Genomic DNA, 19,105 nt, shown 5'->3' on the forward strand with positions numbered 1-19,105 from the left:
GTGGGGTGTCGGGCCCGCCTTCGGGTGATTGACGGCGCCCGGGCTGCCACCGCCCCGCTGCCGCCGCCGCCGCCGTCGCCGCAGCCGTGCCGCCGCCCGCGGGCTGCGCGACTGCCACCGCCGCCGCTGCCGCCGCCCAGCCTTGGCCATGGACCTGTTCGGGGACCTGCCGGAGCCCGAGCGCTCGCCGCGCCCGGCTGTCGGTAAGCGGGTGGCCGCCCCGGCCGGGAGGGGAGGACAGGCGGCGGCGGCCTGGAGGCCCGCGGCGCCTGAGGCGGGCGGCGGGGCGGAGCGGGGGCGAGCGCGGCCTGCCCCGGGCCCGGCCGGCGGGCCTCCGTCATGTCTGCCGCGCACGGGGGAGGCCGGACTTGGGAGCGGGCCGCGGGCCGTAGGCGGCCGCGTCCTTTTGTGTGCGGCCCGCACGTGCGGCGGCGGAGGACGGCCGGCTCGGCCCAATCCCGCTCCAGAGCCCCGGCGCCCTCGCGCGCGGTCCGGCTCCGCGCCCCGCAGCCTTCCGGTCGCCCCCCGCCGCAGTCCCCGCGGGCGGGACGGCCGCGGGGCTGCAGGCGGCTTTGTGCTTACCCCGGCGCCGCGGCCCCCGCCGGCGTCATCCTTCGTGTCTGAGGCCCGAGGGGAGGGCTTGTCCTCTGCGGTTTTAGCATTTTAACTTTTCGCAGTAGTTCTCTCTCGCGTCCGCGGCCCCCAGAGGAGGAGCTCTAGCGCAGGTGCGCGGGTCCGCTGGGCGCCGGGCCTGGGCGGGTGCGTGGAGCCCACGCGCGAGCAGCCTGGGACCAGGCCTTTGTTAGCACGGTGTGCCCAGTGCGCTGCGCTCGCTGCGGGTTTCACTGTGCGGGACTTCCTGGCACTTGCCCACGCTCGACTTCCAGCGGACGCTTGCCCAGCAGGCCCGCAGTTCTGAGCCCATCTCGGCGGCAGACGACCTGGAAAAGTTTAAAAGCAAGTTCAGGTTTCCAGGCTCCCCTCAGCCCACGAGATCGGAAAGCCTCAAAGGTAGGGCCCTGGATGTGTGTTATTCAGTCCCCGGGGGATCTCGACTGGCCCGCTCCGCAGGAGCCTGGAGATCGTGGGTTTGGAAGCCAGTGTTGGACCGAACCAGAAGGGGAACAAGATCCGGCCTTTGCTTTCAAAGAGCTGACGTCTAAATGCAAGTGGTTATAATTAAAACTGGCAAAAGTTAAGGACTGTGGGAAACACGGAGCGCCTGGAGGAGTGTTTGCAGTCTGTCCAGGAAGAGTGGGGAAGGAGGCGGTGCTGGAATTGGGCCTCCGACGATGGGTAGACTTGTGCTGTGCAGAGATTCTAGGCCCGGAAACCGTGTGGTGGGGTTGTTAAGCCCTCTGGATTGCAGGAGTGTTGCACGGGGCCTGGATTCTGCTTGTCAGGTGTGAACAGCCTCGCCAGGCTTTTGGGGCCATTATTCCCAGTAATGGTAGTTACTCTATCCCCGCTCACCACTCTGATGGTACAGAAACATCTGAATAATTGTCTGTGAGCCATTCACTTTCTAAATTGTTCTAGTTGTGGCTAAAATTGTTTTGCCTGTAGGTGGAAACTCTGGCTTTGTGAACACCGTCTTTTTTTTTTAACCGTGTTGATGGAGTATACCTTCTTTCTGAGTATCTTTGGGGCAGAGTTTGCATTTGCAGATGTGCATGTAAGCCTATCATTTAAAGAAGTAAGATCTCCATAACTTTTTATCAGAAATTAATTTGTCTGCTTAGGAGAAGCCACCCTTTATATGATGCAAAATCTGACAGCTCCTAACTCTTACAAGTTGGTACTTGGCAGCCTATCACTGAAAACAGTGAGTGGGGAGGGCGTCTCCAGCCCTGCGTGAGATGCCAGGGCAGCAGAGGGACTGCACAATGTTTAAAACCCCGTTCCCTGGAAAGTGGATTAGTGAACTGCTCCTGGGATGGGCACTGATGCCATCACAGGCCCTGCTTGACTGAGCGTTTTTTTTTTTTTTTTTTTTAATAGCTTTAAAAACAAAGAAGGCGTGCTTTGTGAATTAGTAGATGATAGGAAGCTGAGCGGGATAAGTACTAAAGTGAGTGACAGAGCTGGGATCCCAGGTTATTTTGACGCGCAGTTAGTTAATACCGACAAGATGAGATTTAACAGGTTTAAAAAATCATTTGAAGAAAAACAGAATGATTTCACAATCTTGTGAATAAAACCCTGATTTTTGAAAAACTAGGTTAAGCCATACTTTGTTTCAGAAAGTTGATGATACTGGTTGATAAAATTAAAAATGGAACAAATGAAAGGAAAATAAGGTTTTCCTTATTTTTGGGTTTCATAAAGTGGTTGGAAAGATGAGCAAAACTACACCATTGTGACCCTCACACATGATGTACAGGTGCTCATGTTGTGAGTACTAGAGTCCTAGTCATTTTCACAGTCTCAGAGAGGAGTGGTTTTGGACATGTAATCAAACTGCCTTGAGATCCACTAACTGCCTTCTGTGACTCTTCCCGCATCTGTAAAGTAGGACTGCTGCCTCCTACTGTTAGTACATGTGTTATAGAGTACTGCATGCTTGGTGCTACGGAGTACTGCGTGCTTGTTGCTGCACAGTACTATATGCTCGGTGCTACAGAGTACTACATGCTTGTTGCTACAGAGTACTGCATGCTCAGTGCCACAGAGTACTCCATGCTCGGTGCTACAGAGTATTACATGTTCAGTGCTATGGAGTTCTACAAGCTCAGTGCCACACAGTACTGCATGCTTGGCGCTACACAATACTACTACATGCTCGGTGCTTAGCGTACGTGCTGCACATGGTCAATGCTTAGTAGATGCTAGTGCTTAGATGTTAGTATATGAGCTGTTAACTTTAACAGCTATTTAAAAGGAAAAAATGGGGACACCTGGGTGGCTCAGTTGGTTAAGCGGCTGCCTTCGGCTCAGGTCATGATTCCAGCATCTTGGGATCGAGTCCCACATCGGCTCCTTGGTTGGCGGGGAAGCCTGCTTCTCCCTCTGCCTCTGCCTGCCATTACGCCTTCCTGTGCTCACTCTTTAGCTCTCTCTCACAAATAAATAAATAAAATCTTTTAAAAGTAAATTTAAAAAAATAAAAGGAAAAAATGCACTCTGAACTGGATTTTGTGAGTGTCTAAAGGGAGGAACTTTCATACTGCTCAGATTACATCAAGTATATTTTGTTCTTTGGTTTTTGTTTTAAACATTCCATCTAGGGGCACCTGGGTGGCTCAGTGGGTTAAGCCTCTGCCTTCGGCTCAGGTCATGATCTCAGGGTCCTGGGATCGAGCCCCGCATCAGGCTCTCTGCTCAGCAGGGAGCCTGCTTCCCCCCTCTCTCTCTCTGCCTGCCTCTCTACCTACTTGTGATCTCTCTCTCTCTCTCTGTCAAATAAATAAATAAAATATAAAAAAAAAATAAACATTCCATCTAATGTTCTTGCCTCCAAGCCTCTGGATTTTTATGGTCTGAACAAAAATGTAAAAGGAATGCATTAAATGTTTTCAGATTTTGTGCTAAATGAGTAGCTTTCACGCCAGCATTTATAGAGTTGATTGCTGAGGGAATCAAGTTTTTGTATGTTGAAAGTTGACCTAAACGAGGAAGTATGCCCATTTCAGACAGGAATGAAAACTCTCTGCTCTGTCACACTCCCTAAAAGTGCTACCTTGATGTCTTTAAGATCAACAGCTTATGCTTGATAAGTTAAAGGTGTCCTTTAAGGTTACTTTGATAGTAAGTTGGTTTCAGTTTTATAGGGTGGTTCTTTCACTTACTTGGTTGCTACACCACTGTACTTTAAAACTGCTTTTCAGCTCTCAGAACTAAGCAACTACTGCAGGGTAGGCCATCTTCAAAATACTTCTTTCCAAAAAAACCCTGGAGATCTAAATAGAAAATAAAGTTTAAGATACTAGAAAAAAACACTAATTGTAAAATTTCAGGAGTAAGCAAGAAAAAACTCATAAGAAATTAAAATGGATTTTAACTATGTAAAAATTAAAGTTTCTGCAGGACAAAATGCCATAAAGCAAAAGACAAACAAAATAATTTCATAGGGGCGTCTGAGTGGCTCAGTAGGTTAAGTATCTGCCTTCAGCACAGGTCGAGATCCCAGGGTCCAGGGATAGAGCCCCACATTGGGCTCCCTGCTCAGCAGGAGTCTGTTTATCCTTCTTTTTCTCTCAAATAAGTAAATAATTTTTAAATTATCTGTAATTTTTTAATAGCTCTGAGGGATGTGAACCCTCTTCTTCTTTTTTGAGAAAGAATGAGCAGGGGGGAGAAGCTGAGGGAGAAGCAGACACCCTGCTGAGCAGGAATCCCCAACGGGCTCAATCCCAGGACCCTGAGATCATGACCTGAGACCAATGCAGCTGCTTAGCTGACTGAGCCACCCAGGTACCCCTAAGTAGGTAAAGTCTTAAAAAAAAATGATTTCGTATACATACAAATGATCCCTAATAAATGAAAGGCTCAAACACATCAGTAAGAAAAAGACAGGTAGCCCATTTGAAATTGTCAAAAGCTATATGTATACTGGAAGTTTATGGAAGAAGAAATGCAAATGACCAGTCAGTTAAAACCAGTGCTTAGCTTCCTAAGTCACTGAGGAAAGGAGTAGCAAATTAGTGATGCACCATGTTTTTACCCAGCAGATTAAAAATGGGCATCATTGTGGTAAGGATGGAGAGAAGTAGACATTCTCATAAAGTGTGTTGGGGGTAGACATTCCCACCACTTTTTGGAAATAGTTTTGGACATCTATTAGATTTAAACCATTTATATGCTTTGACCTAGCAGTCTAGCAGATTAAGTAGGGATATATACGTAAAGTTGTTTACCGTGGCATTATTGTCATGTGAGAAACTGGAATCAGCCTGCGCGCTCATCAGTAAGGGGACTGGACTAGTGTCTGGCAGTGCTCCCACGCAGATCAGAACATAGCTGTTGGGAGGAGTAATTAGACCCAGACGTGCTGGCCTGTAATGTTCCCGGAGGGCTCACATGAATAAGGGTATAAGGAGAGTGTTATGTATAGTGTGCTTCTGCGTCTTAAAGAGTAAAATGCATGTACACAAGTGCATCAGTTTAGGAGAAGGTAGAACATACCCACTCAACTGTGGTGGGGAAGGGGAGCTTTTTCTAAAGCCTCTGTGGTATTTGGAGGCGGTACATTGCTTTTGTAGTTGGAAAATTCAGGTATAAAGAACATTTTGGCAAAATATGTGATTTGTACATAGCAGCCTTTAGCCAAAGTGAATATAATCAGCCCAAGAGTATTTTTCTCAGCACAGTATATAACTTTCAGTAGACTTAGCTTCAGAATATGGAGAACTCCGAACAGAACAAAACAAACCGAGATGACCTTAACTGTAATGAAAAATGGTCTTCAGTCTTGTTTTATTCTTTATTCGGGTCTTATATTTAGAATTCAGGGGGCCTTCCTCCAAAGTTTTGGGTCCTAGTTACACTTCGTCTAATTATTGCTGACCCAAATACTTTGGATTACTGTTTATCCAAAATAGAATGTTAGGTTCTGGCCATTCAGACATTTCCATTATAGGGTATATCACCTACAGATACATATTTTTTAAGATTTTATTTTTAGGGGCGCCTGAGTGGCTCAGTGGGTTATAGTCTCTGTTTTTGGCTCAGGTCATCATATCAGGGTTCTGGGATTGAGCCCCGCATTGGGCTCTCTGCTCAGCAGGGAGCCTGCTTCCCCGCCACCCCACCTGCCTCTCTGCCTACTTTAGATCTCTGTCAAATAAATAAAATCTTTAAAAAAAAAAAAAAGATTTTTAAGTAATCTGTACACACAATGTGGGGCTAGAACTCAAAATCCTGAGATCAAGAGTTGCATCCTGTGCTGACCGAACCAGCCAGGTGCCAGATTTTTATTTATTTATTTATTTTTTAAGAATCCAAATACAGGCTATTCTAAGAGATCCTTTCAGTGATGCAAAAAGTATTCCAGAGATCAAGAACCTTGGGATTATCGACGTAGGATTGTCAGGGTTCAATGAATGGTTTGTGGAGGCTGTCTGGCACCTTGTAGGGGCATGGATGGAAACCAGGAAGCCTGGATTTGACTGTCCATTCCTCACTGGCTGTCCCTCAGTTTCACCGGATTGCCTCAGTCTCCTTATCAGTACAGAACTACAGTAACAGTACTCACCTCATGAAACCGTTGGAAGGAATGAGTGCTTTGGAAACAGGTAGAGATGACCGGAATCATGCCCGGCAGGCTGTAAATGTTCATTATTCCTAAGAGCCGTTCTCAGTTGTGACCAACGAAAATGAGACGATCCCGTTGTGTTTAATTGAAATAGCACTTACAGTATTCCAGAGTGTGAAAGAAGGAATGGGGAGGTTCATTCATTTGGCATGAAGAGGTGGGCCCCTATCTGGGGACAGTGCTCAGATCGGGGCACTATTCTGAGTGTAGCCAAAGGACAGAGGCCAGGCTGGAAGCTCTATGATGACAAATGCGTGCAGCAACTGAAAATGTCTTCCCTGGGAAGGACGACTTCCTCACTGGACACTGGCAGTGGAGAGACTTGATTGAGGTGGGTGGTTTAATTTGGAAATTAAATCTGACCTGACCCAAGGGTTGGTGGCTGTTCAGGTTGGCCTCCTCCCTGTAATGTTCTCTCTCCCCAAGATGCCTGACTCTCGGGCCCCACTGAAATAGTGTCCTTGCTCTTCATCATCCCATACGGTTCTGAGAATGGGCATTTGATGGTTAGACCCAGCTTGGCTTGGATTCCTCTTGGAAGTGCCCTGCTAGAATATTAGGGCTTCTCATAGGAGGATAACAGAGTGAGTGAATGGTTGTTCTAAATGCCATTTAAGGGGTGCCTGGGTGGCTCAGTGGGTTAAGCCGCTGCCTTCGGCTCGGGTCATGATCTCAGGGTCCTGGGATCGAGCCCCGCATAGGGCTCTCTGCTCAGCAGGGAGCCTGCTTCCTCCTCTCTCTCTGCCTGCCTCTCTGCCTGCTTGTGATCTCTGTCTGTCAAATAAATAAATAAAATCTTAAAAAAAAATAAAAATAAATGCCATTTAATGTCCTTGTGATGCTCCTGTTTGAATACCTCCTGTAGAGTGTTTATGTCACTTGTGAGAAAAATGAAAGTATTGGCAGTTACTTAGTCTGTTTGGAATCCTGAGTGATAACAGTGTAAGTTAATGGAGTAGACATTTCCCATTTGATTAGGGTATAAAGCAGAAGAGTTGCTTTTTGTTAAATCAGGAATTTGTAAGGTATTTAAAATACTTTTGACCCAATAACTCCTGAAGAAATTTCTTTCCTTGGAGTTTCTAAATTTTAAATTAAATTTTTGCTTTTACTTTGTTTTTATTATTTATTTTCTTAAGTAGGCTGCCCGCCCAGTGTGAAGCCCAGCATAGGGCTTGAACTCAGGACCCTGAGATCAAAACCTGAGCTAAGATCAGGGTTCAAATCCTTAACTGACTGAGCTTCACAGGTGCCCCTAAATTTTTGTTTTTAAAAGAGCAGACTTGGGGGCACCTGGGTGGCTCAGTCGGTTAAATGTCTGACTCTTGATTTCGCCTCTCAGGTCATGGTCTCAGGGTCGTGAGATTGGCCTGTGTGGGGCTCCACGCTCAGCACTGTCTGCTTATCCTTCTCCCTCTGTTCCTCCCACTGCTCTGTGCTTGTGCGCTTTCTCTTGCTCTCACATGAGTAAGTAAACAAATAAAATCTGTTTTTAAAAAAGTAGAATTGCTATCCAGCTCATTTCTACTTAGAGGCAGAGGGTTGATGTAGCCGGGGCTTTTGGAGCATACAGTTGAGCTGGTTTTTAAATGAGGATGTTTCTGTACTTGAACTCAGAGGAAGGTGAGGTGGGACAAACTTCATAGGATCGGAGTGTGCATGCCTAAATCTTCAGCCCTTTGTTTCTCCCATTCTCTATGTATCAGTTTCTGTATTTAATAGCTTAAACAGAAATTTTTGGGAAAGCTGGAGAATAAGGAGTGGTTAAATTTTATGTGGAAAGGGATAATTGAGTAAAAAACATTTAAGACCGGTCCTCTTGGTGTATAAATCTTCAGGTTTTTAGATTTAAACAATTTCCCTGGCTTTCTTCTGAGTTTAGGTTGGAGTGTCCGAAATTCCTCATTTTCTCTATACGTAGTAATTAAGTAGGCACTGTGTGGGGATGCCAAGTCCACACAGATTTGCTTCCATCAGCCTTTTACCTCTGAGCTCCTTGTTTAAGATTCTAGTGGGTGGGTGCTTCAGAATGCTGTTGAAATTGGACTTTCTAAGACCACAGATCTTTGGTCAGATAGCAATCCCTCTGTCTTTGACCTTTTTCTTTTTTTTTTTTTTTTAATATTTTATTTATTTATTTGACAGGCAGAGATCACAAGTAGGCAGAGAGGCAGGCGGGGGTGGGGGGAAGCAGACGCCCCGCTGAGCAGAGACCTGACGTGGGGCTCAATCCCAGGACCCCAGGATCATGACCCAAGCCGAAGATAGAGGCTTTAACCCACTGAGCCCTCCAGGCATGCCTGTCTTGACCTTTTATCTGGAAGGACCATGTAATTGTTTTCTTGTTCTAGAACCAGTGTTTTTCTTCCCAGGATTCATTTTCTTAAAAAGGTTTTTCAATGTTTGGTGCTTACGGGAATGAAATTATTGAGAAAAATACTTGTTTTCCTCAGGATACCCAGTGGCCCTTCAGATGCCCGTTGGGTCATCTTTCATTGCCTTTATGTTGACTGTAACTGTTGGAAGCAAATGTCTTTGTTAAGTAGCTGCTGAGAAAATACTCTGTAGAATTTGGTCCAGTGAGGAGAAGAAGGTTTGAGTTTTAATAGCAGACCTCTCAGAAGGCCTCCCCCTCTGAACCCACCGTCCTGGCCGATGACTGGATGCTGTCTAAGCAGGCGCTCTGTGTTGTAGGCAAAGAAGCTCAGAGGGGACCTCTGCTTTTTGATGACCTCCCTCCGGCCAGCAGTACTGACTCAGGTACAGTCTTCAGGCTCTCCCAGGTGTGTGTCAACGTGTCATCCTGGGGTTGTAGTTGTCTGAATCTTTGTCCCTTTCCCCCATTTTCAACACACAGATGTTTTAGGTGTTGGACTGTCTTAAGTTTTGAATCCATGGCATCAGGTAAGGCAGAAAAATCCGCTAGTTGCTGGCCCTGAGGAACTGCGTAAAAATGTTGAGCAGTTTTCTCTGGTTCATTTGAGTGTTTATTTTACTAGCTGAAATAAGGTTTAACTCTTTCCGGCAGATATTTGTTTCCTTTGAATTGAGAGGACCTTAAAATAAAATAGGTTCGAGACATTACTTACCGAAGTATGAGTTGCCACTGGATTGACACAAGAGGTTTTGAGTTTATTTCAATGACCTGCATAGGTGTCCTGGTGGGATGGGTTCTGAAACTTGAGCCTCACCCGGGTTCTGTGGGCTCACTGAGTGTTCTGCTGTGTTTCAGGGTCCGGGGGACCTTTGCTTTTTGATGATCTCCCACCAGCCAGCAGTGGCGATTCAGGTAAGTGGTTGGGAAGAAGTTTGATGTGTCAGTGGGAGTAATACACAAAAAAATTATTCTTATGTAAGATGTACTTATTAATAGATTTTAACAGGGTTTAGGATTATATTAAGTATGGCATAAGATTTATTAAAATAAAAAATACATAGGCAGCATCAGGTGGAAGCGAAAAGATTATATACTGCATCACTTTTTGGTGATTATTTTTTACTTGGGGTTCAACCTCTTGCAAATAACTTTAAGAATTAAGAATTTAGTCATTTACTTTGAACTTTGTTATTAACAAAAAACAATTATCTCAAGAGTTTGCCTCTGCCTCTGTCTGTTCCTGACAGACTCAGATATATTCAGCAGAAGTATCTGACATATGAAAGAGTTAAAAAACTTTCAATATCCCTGAACCTGTAAATACAGACGGTCTTCTCTTTTATGGTACTTGTATTAAAAAGACTTTGATCTTAAGAAAATGAAATCTGAATGACACTGGTTTAGTGACTGGTACAGACCACATGCAGGAATTTCTTGAAATTTAAGACTTTAGTTGATTATTTTCAGTCAGTCCTTACAGTTCTCAAGAATCTCTTTATTGAGTTGAGTTCATTTTTGTCAAGCCTGTTAACACTGGTTGCACTCACTCCTATAAATATGTTTTCCTCTTTACGTCCCAGTTAGGGAGAGGGAAGAACAGAGCAGATTCCTGTTGCTTGTCACCACGACGAATCTGTTATTCCATGTACTCACTGAGCGCTTCTCACAGGGAATTCCCCCAGGTCGGGGCAGGGCCGGGGGCACGGGCCCTGCAGTTGGGGATGCAGGCTGTCTGGTTTCCTATGCAGTTATCTTCTGGTGTAAGAACCTTCCTTATGTCATCAAGTGGAACACTTGCTGCTTTTTAAGTAGACCTTTTTGTGTTGCTAATTCATTACATAAAAATCAGGATTAATCTAGAATGTATGGATTAAATTAGTATAGTTCCTATATTTAAAAAAAGTTATTATAACCATCATACACAAGAATTCTCAGGTCTTCAGGCCTGTGGGCCCATGCTAAAATTGTACAGCAGTCTCACACAATTAAGCCCAAAACCTTCCCAATAAAGACAGTATTCTTTCTTTCTTTTTAAGATTTTTATTTATTTATTTGACAGACAGAGATCACAAGCAGGCAGAGAGGCAGGCAGAGGCAGGGGGGAAGCAGGCTCCCTGCTGAGCAGAGATCCCAATTTGGGGCTCTATTCCATGACCTGAACTGAAGGCAGAGGCCTTAACCCACTGGGCCACCCAGGCGCCCCAGTATTTTTTTTTTTAAGATTCTGTTTATTTGGGAGACAGCATGCGGGAGCAGAGGGAGGAGCAGAGGGGGGAAGCAGGCAGGGCTCAATGCCAGGATGCTGAGATCAAGACCTGAGCCAAAGGCAGGCACTTAAATGACTGAGCCACCTAGGTGTCCTAAATAGTATTCTTATAATGAAAGTTAATATGTGCCAGCAGGGTTCTTAACAGATTTAATAAAAGAAAGAAATTTACTATAGCTATGTCTTAGTTCTTCATAGGGCAAAAGACAGTCAACTAGGAACAATTTAGAAGATTTTAGCACCATTAGTTACAGGCTTGATTTTTTCGGATACAGAATTTAACCTTGCATCCAATGTATTGGGTTTTTTGAGAAGACATAGTCACATTTACAAAAATCAGCTACATTTTGGCCATAAAGTACGCCCCAATAAAGAAACTGATTTCATACACAGACCATATTCTCTGACTTCACTGTGATTCAGTCAGGAGTCAACAGCAAAACTGTAAAAATGTCTCTGTTTTGCAAGTTAAAAGAGAGGAAGATTGTTGTCCGTCCACACTGGGAAGGCTGGAGCAAGCAGTACGTGACAGCAGGCTACCAGACAGACCTCTGGGGCAAGCGTGTTGGAAACATTCGTGAAATCTTCTCCATTAGTATGCCCCATTATGTGGGAAAGGACACACGTGTTAGGTTCTACTGTTGCAGACATCCGTCCTTTTGCAAGTAATTGACTCTTCTTGAGGGCAGGGACATTTTCTTCCCTTTTTCTTCAGAGCCCAAAAATGTCTAGCACATGGTAGTTGAGTAACGGTTGCCTGCTTTCATACTGAGATGCGGAGAATATAGAGAGCCCCTTATTAGGACCATGGCTGCCGTTCATGGGATACGTGGTGAACCAGGCACCGTGATAAATGCTTTACATGCCTCGTCCCCATCGGTTTTAAAGCCACCTTCCAAGATGACAGTATTCTCCCTGGGTCACAGATGAAGAAACTGAGGCTGGAAGGTGAAGTATCTTGCCCGGAGGCACACCTCCGTGAGTGGCAGGACTGGGACTTGAAATGAGACTTTTCTCCTCCCAAAACGGGCTCACACTGCAGCGCTCTTAGCATTGGCTTTGAGCACGGTTCATCCCTCCATACCCATGAACGGCCTCTGCAATCCTATTTTGCCTCTCATGATACTAGCAATTCCTGAAGCCGGATGTTTGCCTCCTGTTAACCCCCTTCTGGCACTTACTACTCTTTTGACTTCCTGAAGGTGTGTCACTTGGCAGATTTTGGGAACTTACTTCTTGATAAGTAAGAGCCTGAGGTCTGAGACGTGTGGGTGCCATAGCCCTAGGCCATGGGCTCTGGGTTTACCACTGAGAACCCTCCATGACCAGTCTGCTTACAGTGGGTCTGAGCAAGACCTTGGTCGTGACTTGTGCTTCCCCCATTGGTGCCCCAGGCACACTGCCCCACCCCTCAAGGTAGCAGCCTAGAGCCCTGCGCCTGCCTCTCTGCCCAGGCTCCTACACTGTGTCACTGTGTCATGTTGTCTCTCAGGGGGTAGGGAAGGGGGGCTTGTGGCTGGCTGCTGGGGACTTTCCTGCCCACCTACAGCTGTGTCTCTCTCTGGCTTTTCCTTGTGTCCAGGTCCTCTCGACACTGCAATGTCCCAGATGGTAAAGAGCGAAGATAAAGGAGCAAAGAGAAAAGCCCCCGAAGGAGAGAGGAATGGCAGTGAAGAGCTTGTGGAAAAGAAAGTTTGTAAAGGTTTTCACACAGCTTGAAAACAAATGTATTAGCCTTCCTATTTTAAAACAACCCAGAGCAAACCCGAGTTCCGCTTTCCCATTTATGCTGCTTCCTTTTTGTGTCTATACTGAAGAAGCCAGTAGGGTTCCCTCTTTGCAGATAGACCTCCCAAGTTTACTTTTGCCTCTGTTGCTTTCCCCATTTGTGTGTGACCCTCCCTTTGGTCAGACATGAAACCCACATTTGTTCAAGGGTGGAAACACCAGGTGGACTTGACTTTACCTTCTCTAGTGAACAGTTGGCTTACTGACCACCACCTTCTCCCTGACCCTGTCTTTGCTCCCAGCCTGCTGATGAGTGCCCCAAGGTCGGTGATGAGTTTAGTAGGCAGCATACCAGGAGAGAGCCTGAGGCTGGAAAAAGCAGTTGGAATTCATCCTCAGCTTTGTGACTTGTCAGAGTAGAGAAGTGAGAGGTTCCATCAGAGAGAGGTAGCTGTGGGTGCTCAAGCCCGGTACCAGCACAATTCATCCCCTGCCCCAGAGATGCCGGGTGAAAGCCACAGGCACGCAGGCCTGGCAGCTGTGCGAGAGACTGTCTAGTGTGCATAAGGACAAGGCCTTGAGCGAGCTTGTGGCTGCCTTAGCCGCAAAGGCACAGTGCCTGCCAGCAACGGCTCTGCAAAAAGTGTTCGTTTTAATATTTACGGGGCCCTGCAGTGTCCGCAAATGGCTTCTTCCAGCCTTGCCATCAAATATAGATAGGCTGCTGTGCCTCTGCTGGGCTCTTTCTTCCTCCTCATCCTCAGGTAGAGGAGAAGCAGCCGTCTTAGCATTTGGGCAAGTTCTTTACCAGTCTCAGGCATGGAAATCGGTATTTTCAGATATCCCACAGGGCATTTGGGATAAACTCTGCTTACTGGCATTTCCCTAAAATTGGAATTTTCTGCCCTCATTAATTCCTGACACGACTAGATTTCTGCGTAATTCCTTGCCGCAGTTCAGGATGACCACACCTTCCTTGCTCTGGTACTAAGGTCTGACGGCCTTAGCTGGAGCCGTTGATACTAATGTGCCATCGTCTGCCTGCTATTCACAGCAGAGCCCTTGCAAGACTGTCCTCATCCTGCATTGGTCTGGTTGCAGTTACAGGCGTGCAGCTGGGGACACAGATGGCTTGAGAATATAGCTGCTCTGTGTGCACAGCTAGGATATCACTGAGTAAAACAGCCAGAGTTCCCTCTCACTTGCTCTGGGACTAGGGCTTCTGGTGGGAAGAGCACAGTTTTGTATTGGCTTTTTGTTCTCCCTTCTCAGCCTCCTCAGTGATCTTCGGTTTGAAAGGCTATGTGGCTGAGCGGAAGGGCGAGCGGGAGGAGATGCAGGACGCCCATGTCATCCTGAACGACATCACAGAGGAGTGTAGGCCCCCGTCGTCCCTCATGTGAGTGTCCGTGCTCCAACAGGCCTGGGGGACACAGAGGTCCCTGTCTGATGGGGGTTTGGACTGTGTTCAATTTCTGTTTACTGGAAAGAATGGCTTGTCGCTGGGACTACTTGGTTTGGGGTCAGTGGCTCTCAGCTGGGGTTGGTTTCGCACAGTACTGCCCCTCCCTGACATTTTTGGGTGTCACACGGAGGGCTGTGTGACTGGTATCTGGTGGCAGGGGGGCAGTGGGATGCGGCCGAACAGCCCACAGTGCACAGGACAGCCCTGCAGCAGAGAACTGTACAGCCCCAAGTATGACTCCTGCCGAAGTGAAAGGGAAAGGAGCCTCCATGTTGTGGGTCTTTGGGGTGTGGCCTCTTCCTCAGTATCTAAGGAGCTTCCAGCAGAGAGACTCTGACTCTCTGAGCCAGGAGGCAGAGTGGGAAGCTGCTAATCACAGCACACACGGGAACCAAGGAGAGCTAACGTAATGGGGCCCAAAAAGAGAACAAAAAACAGAAATGGCATCAGGGAGAAGAAAAGCAGGGAGAATTTTCCTGCCCCTTTGGATAAGTTCTTAGGCATGGAGGAAAGCCATCAGAAGGTGGGACATCAAGGTGTGTCCTATCGATTTAAATGAACATGCATGATACTGACATGTACAGTTGGTTACATAGTCTGTGCCCCATCAGGTTTCCGTCATCATATCATCTGTGTGTTATATTTACTGCCACCAGTTGGTCCTTAATGGGCAGTGTGCCAGAGCCATGGCTGCTGGTGGCTTTTGTCTGGGCAAGGAAGTGAGGTCCCTGCAAAGCATCTGCTCATGGGCCAAGGTGACTGTATACGTATGTCCGCTCACAGTTGTCCAGCCGCCCTTGCTAACCTGGAGTGTGCTTGGAGTTAACTTCTGCAGCCAGGAAAGGGACTTGGAGAGCCCCAGGGGAGTGGACCTCATTGGGATGACCAAACATTACTGAGCAAGTACCATGCCTAAGAGAAGGGTTCAGGGTTAAGAACCCGATGAAGTTGTGTTTTCATGGCCCAGGATGCCTCCGTTCAAAAGGAACTCGGAACATGTTTAAAAAGCAGTTTTGCACGGTAAATGCCGTTTCTCATAGGTGTTTTCATTTTTCCTTCTCAAAACAGTTCAAGTCACTAATGGCATTTGTTCGATATATGCATGTTTTCTGGCAAAATTTGGAAGAGGAATAGGGATAGGATAAAAGCAGTAAGATGGGCCTCAAGAATTAGATGTTGGGTCAGTCTGAGCAGTAATTCTGGAATTACCCTCTGTTCTCTTAGTTGTTTCTCATTGTCTTGGATTAGTAACTGTTTTATCGAGTATGTTAGCATTTCAAACTAAATCTGATTTATTTTTTTATTTTTATTTTTTTTTAAATATTTTATTTATTTATTTGTCAGAGAGAGAGCGAGCACAGGCAGAGTGGCAGGCAGAGTCAGAGGGAGAGGCAGGGTCCCTGCGGGGCAAGGAGCCCGATGTGGGACTCGATCCCAGGACGCTGGGATCATGACCTGAGCCGAAGGCAGCTGCTTAACCAACTGAGCCACCCAGGTGTCCCCTAAATCTGATTTAAATAGAAAAAAGTTTATTCTTCAGTGAAAGATCGGCTAAGAGAGCTTGATATTTAAAAAACATTTATTTTTTGTTAAAAAATTTTTTAACAAATGTTTAAAAAAACTGTGAGTCTTCCAACTCCTTTTTTATTATTTTTAAGTAATTTCTGTCCCCAATGTCAGGTTCAAGCCCACAACTGTAAGATCAGAGTCATACACTCTTTGGACTAAGCCAGCCAGGCACCCTAATTTTCATGGTGTTTTAAATTAAAAGTTGAAAACTTGGGGCTCCTGGCTGGCTCATTCGGTGGAGTGTGAGACTCTGGGTCTCAGGGTCGTGAGTTTGAGCCCCATTAAATCAATAAACTAAAAAAAAAAGAAAAAGAAAATACCATCAAAATTATTTCAACATTTGTCCCCATTAGTGCTGTGTCCTTTTTAGTCACTTGGGACAGTGTGGTGTCTTACCAGGGGACATCCTCTGTCTTGTGAATGCTGACTGTTTGAGAAAGATTTAGAGGCCTTGGGGCACTTGGGTGGCTCAGTCATTAAACATCTGCCTTCGGCTCAGGTTGTGATCTCAGGGTCCTAGGATCGAGCCCCATGTCGGGCTTCCTGCTCAGCGGGGAGCCTGCTTTTCCCTCTGCCTCTGCCCCTTCCCCTGCACACATGTACTCTTCTCTTGTAAATAAATAAAATGTTAAAAACAAATAAAAACATTTAGTGCCTTAGTGGTGAGGAGCAGTCTTTGTGAAAATCTCGGTAACCATCAGTTCATTCTTCCAGTACCCGGGTTTCATATTTTGCTGTTTTTGATGGACACGGAGGAATTCGAGCCTCAAAATTTGCTGCACAGAATTTGCATCAGAACTTAATCCGGAAGTTTCCTAAAGGTGGGACTGAAAAGTGGATCGGTTTGGGTCCCTCTTGGTGTGTGTTTGTGTAAATGAGGAAGATGGGCCGCATTGGACAGTTCTTAGTGGCTCTATGAAGGTGGGGCCAGAGGCGTGTGGGCTCTGAGGTGAGCAGGTGGTGGTCGCAGAGAGTGTCTGATGGAGAGTTTGCGTGTGGGTATATATCTTGCCTTCACGCTCAGGAGATGGTAGACCAAACTCAAATGACCCTGTCTCAGAGGTGGGGAAGCAGAGATGTTCTTGGTCACAGTACAAAAACAAAACGGCAGCAGGGGGAGAATTTCTTCTTCCTGAGAGTTTGTCATCTTGTTCGTTCTGTAATAGGAGATGTAATCAGTGTAGAGAAAACCGTGAAGAGATGCCTTTTGGACACTTTTAAGCATACTGATGAAGAGTTCCTTAAACAAGCTTCAAGCCAGTAAGTGTGACCACGTAAAGATGTGTGAGTGGGGTGTGCTTGTGTGTGGTTTTCCTTAAACACAGTTTAGGTCTTCTGTCTGAAAAATTCCTCGCACTGAGTAAGCTCTTGTACTGCTGACTGACCCTGAACCAGTAAAAAAGAAAGTTATCCAGCAGCTTCCATGTTGAAGTGTAAATGACACTGACCATTCAGCTCTGAAGTGCATCTCCAAGCTGCCAGCCTGTTGGAGGTGGCCATACTTGTGACGTGTGTCCCTACAGGAAGCCTGCCTGGAAGGATGGCTCCACTGCCACATGCGTTCTGGCCGTAGACAACATTCTGTACATCGCCAACCTTGGAGATAGCCGGGTACGTGGCTAGCCGGGTGTCCTGTGCCAGCGCCCCTCAGCCAGCGCGTGTGTGGTGGGACGGATGTGCTGACTGGGGAGAAGTCTGTCGTGCTGTGGGGCTGCTGCCGGGGCCTTTGCAGACTCCACAGTGGTGGGGTGGGGAGCAGCAGCCACGCTCTAGGCACACGCCCGCACAGCGTGCATACACTCTGTCTCTGTGGTGCTGTGGGCCAGCGGCGTGCCAGTCCCTTAAATATTTCCCAGCTGTGTTTCTCTGACCTCAGACAGGAGCCCTTGCCTCCCCAAATCATTGTGATTTCAGGAAAAGTAAAAACTAGTTAGATAAGTGCTAGGTGATATGCCATTTGTCCAGAGCCTTGGCCACTTGGAAGAAAAGAAAACTCCGTTGTTTCCCACTGTGACACCCGTGTGTCAGCCCCAGTTGTGGAGAGTGACTTCAGGGTGGAGGGCAACACCCTGCAGCCAGGCTCCCACTGCCTGGCCCCCCTTCAGAACCTGAAAGTCATTTCCTTGGCCCTTTGTGGCAAGCCTGGTACTCCATCAGTAGCCACAGGGACGGAGTGACCCTTCCCACTCTAGCGGCATCTGCTGACCTGACCCACCCCATCCCCTAGAGTGACTGGTACATAAATGCTAGGCACCGGGGGTGCAGCAGCAAACCTCACAGGCAGTCCCTGTGCGAGTTGGGTTTATATTCTGGTGATTTTCTAGTAAACGGTCCCAGTGCGTATGTTGTATTTAGGCTAAACAACAAGTAACATGTAAAATCAGCCAAAAAAAAAAAAAGACTTTAGAGTCAGATCCACATTGCTGTGCTGGCTGTGTTCCTGGCTCTGCTCTGTGACTATAGGCATGATACCTATTCTCTTGGCCTCATTGTCCTCCTCTGTAGGACTGGGGTTTTCCCAGAAGTCACCAAGTGAGGCAGACGTGGCCGTGGGGCACATGGAGACACATGTGGTCACCCCCTCCCCATCTCTGCCTCCTGTGGATTGATGGACCAATTCCACCTGGAGGGCCTTTGATCCTCGGCAGGTGCCTCCCTTCTGTGTCACAGGCGAGAAGACAGCCCATGGAGGGGGCATGGTGCTTGGCCAGCTGGGCTGGGACCGGACTTGAGATGCCAGGCAGGGCTTCTCTCCCTGGCTGCTGGGACGCCTCTTTGCTGCTTGAGCCTCTAAAGTCCTGTTTTTCAGCAGGAAGTGGACTCTGAAACTCGGCTGTTAAGCTTTGTCTTCCCCTGGTAACTTTAAGTTTCCTGACTGTCATAATCTCTATGTTCCCAGGCAATCCTGTGTCGTTTTAATGAGGAGAGTCAAAAGCATGCAGCCTTAAGCCTCAGCAAGGAGCATAATCCCACACAGTACGAAGAACGAATGAGAATACAGAAGGCTGGAGGAAATGTCAGGTGACGGGCACTGGCGGGTGCTCCCAGGGGGAGGGCTGTATCCTGTGGAAATGGCCAGGGACTTCCAAGGGTAGAACCTTCCATGTAACATTAACTACAGGGAGATGAGGCTGTCCGAGGTCTAACTTGGGGAAGCAGAGGAATGGATATTTCATGATTTCACATTCTGTTCAACTGGGAGCAAAAGAGGGTACCGGAAACATGGCTCCCTGTGTTCACAGAAGAAGAGGCCTGCCTCAGATTCAAATTCTCCATCTGTAGTGTTTTCTCTGTGCCTAGGGACTTTCATAAATGCTATCATTTGTCACACCTGAATAAGCTACAGTTTTAGGGGAATTCTCCAGAGAGGCAGTCTGAAGGGGTGAGGACAGTGGGTGTTTGTAGCACATGCTGAGCATCTCCGGGCTTCCCGGCTGGACGGCCCCG

At 47.1% G+C, this 19,105-nt stretch overlaps 1 protein-coding gene across 4 annotated transcripts in view; it reads left to right on the top strand.

The window, feature by feature from the left end:
* The window catches only part of ILKAP (ILK associated serine/threonine phosphatase), a 23,884-nt gene continuing 4,779 nt past the window's right edge, over nt 1-19,105 (top strand). The window contains exons 1-9 of one of the 4 annotated variants that reach the window (XM_082690971.1): nt 1-203; nt 8,948-9,013; nt 9,486-9,542; nt 12,479-12,598; nt 13,897-14,023; nt 16,373-16,479; nt 16,825-16,918; nt 17,182-17,269; nt 18,558-18,679. In XM_082690971.1, the coding sequence (XP_082547097.1) occupies nt 149-203; nt 8,948-9,013; nt 9,486-9,542; nt 12,479-12,598; nt 13,897-14,023; nt 16,373-16,479; nt 16,825-16,918; nt 17,182-17,269; nt 18,558-18,679 (836 nt within the window). In that variant the 5' untranslated portion in view covers nt 1-148. Of the gene's footprint in view, nt 204-8,947; nt 9,037-9,485; nt 9,543-12,478; nt 12,599-13,896; nt 14,024-16,372; nt 16,480-16,824; nt 16,919-17,181; nt 17,270-18,557; nt 18,680-19,105 lie in introns of those variants that run through there. The other 3 variants (XM_082690973.1, XM_082690972.1, XM_082690974.1) reach the window with 3 other exon arrangements.

The sequence above is a fragment of the Mustela nivalis genome (assembly GCF_964662115.1).
Source record: "Mustela nivalis genome assembly, chromosome: 11".
NCBI lineage: Eukaryota > Metazoa > Chordata > Mammalia > Carnivora > Mustelidae > Mustela > Mustela nivalis.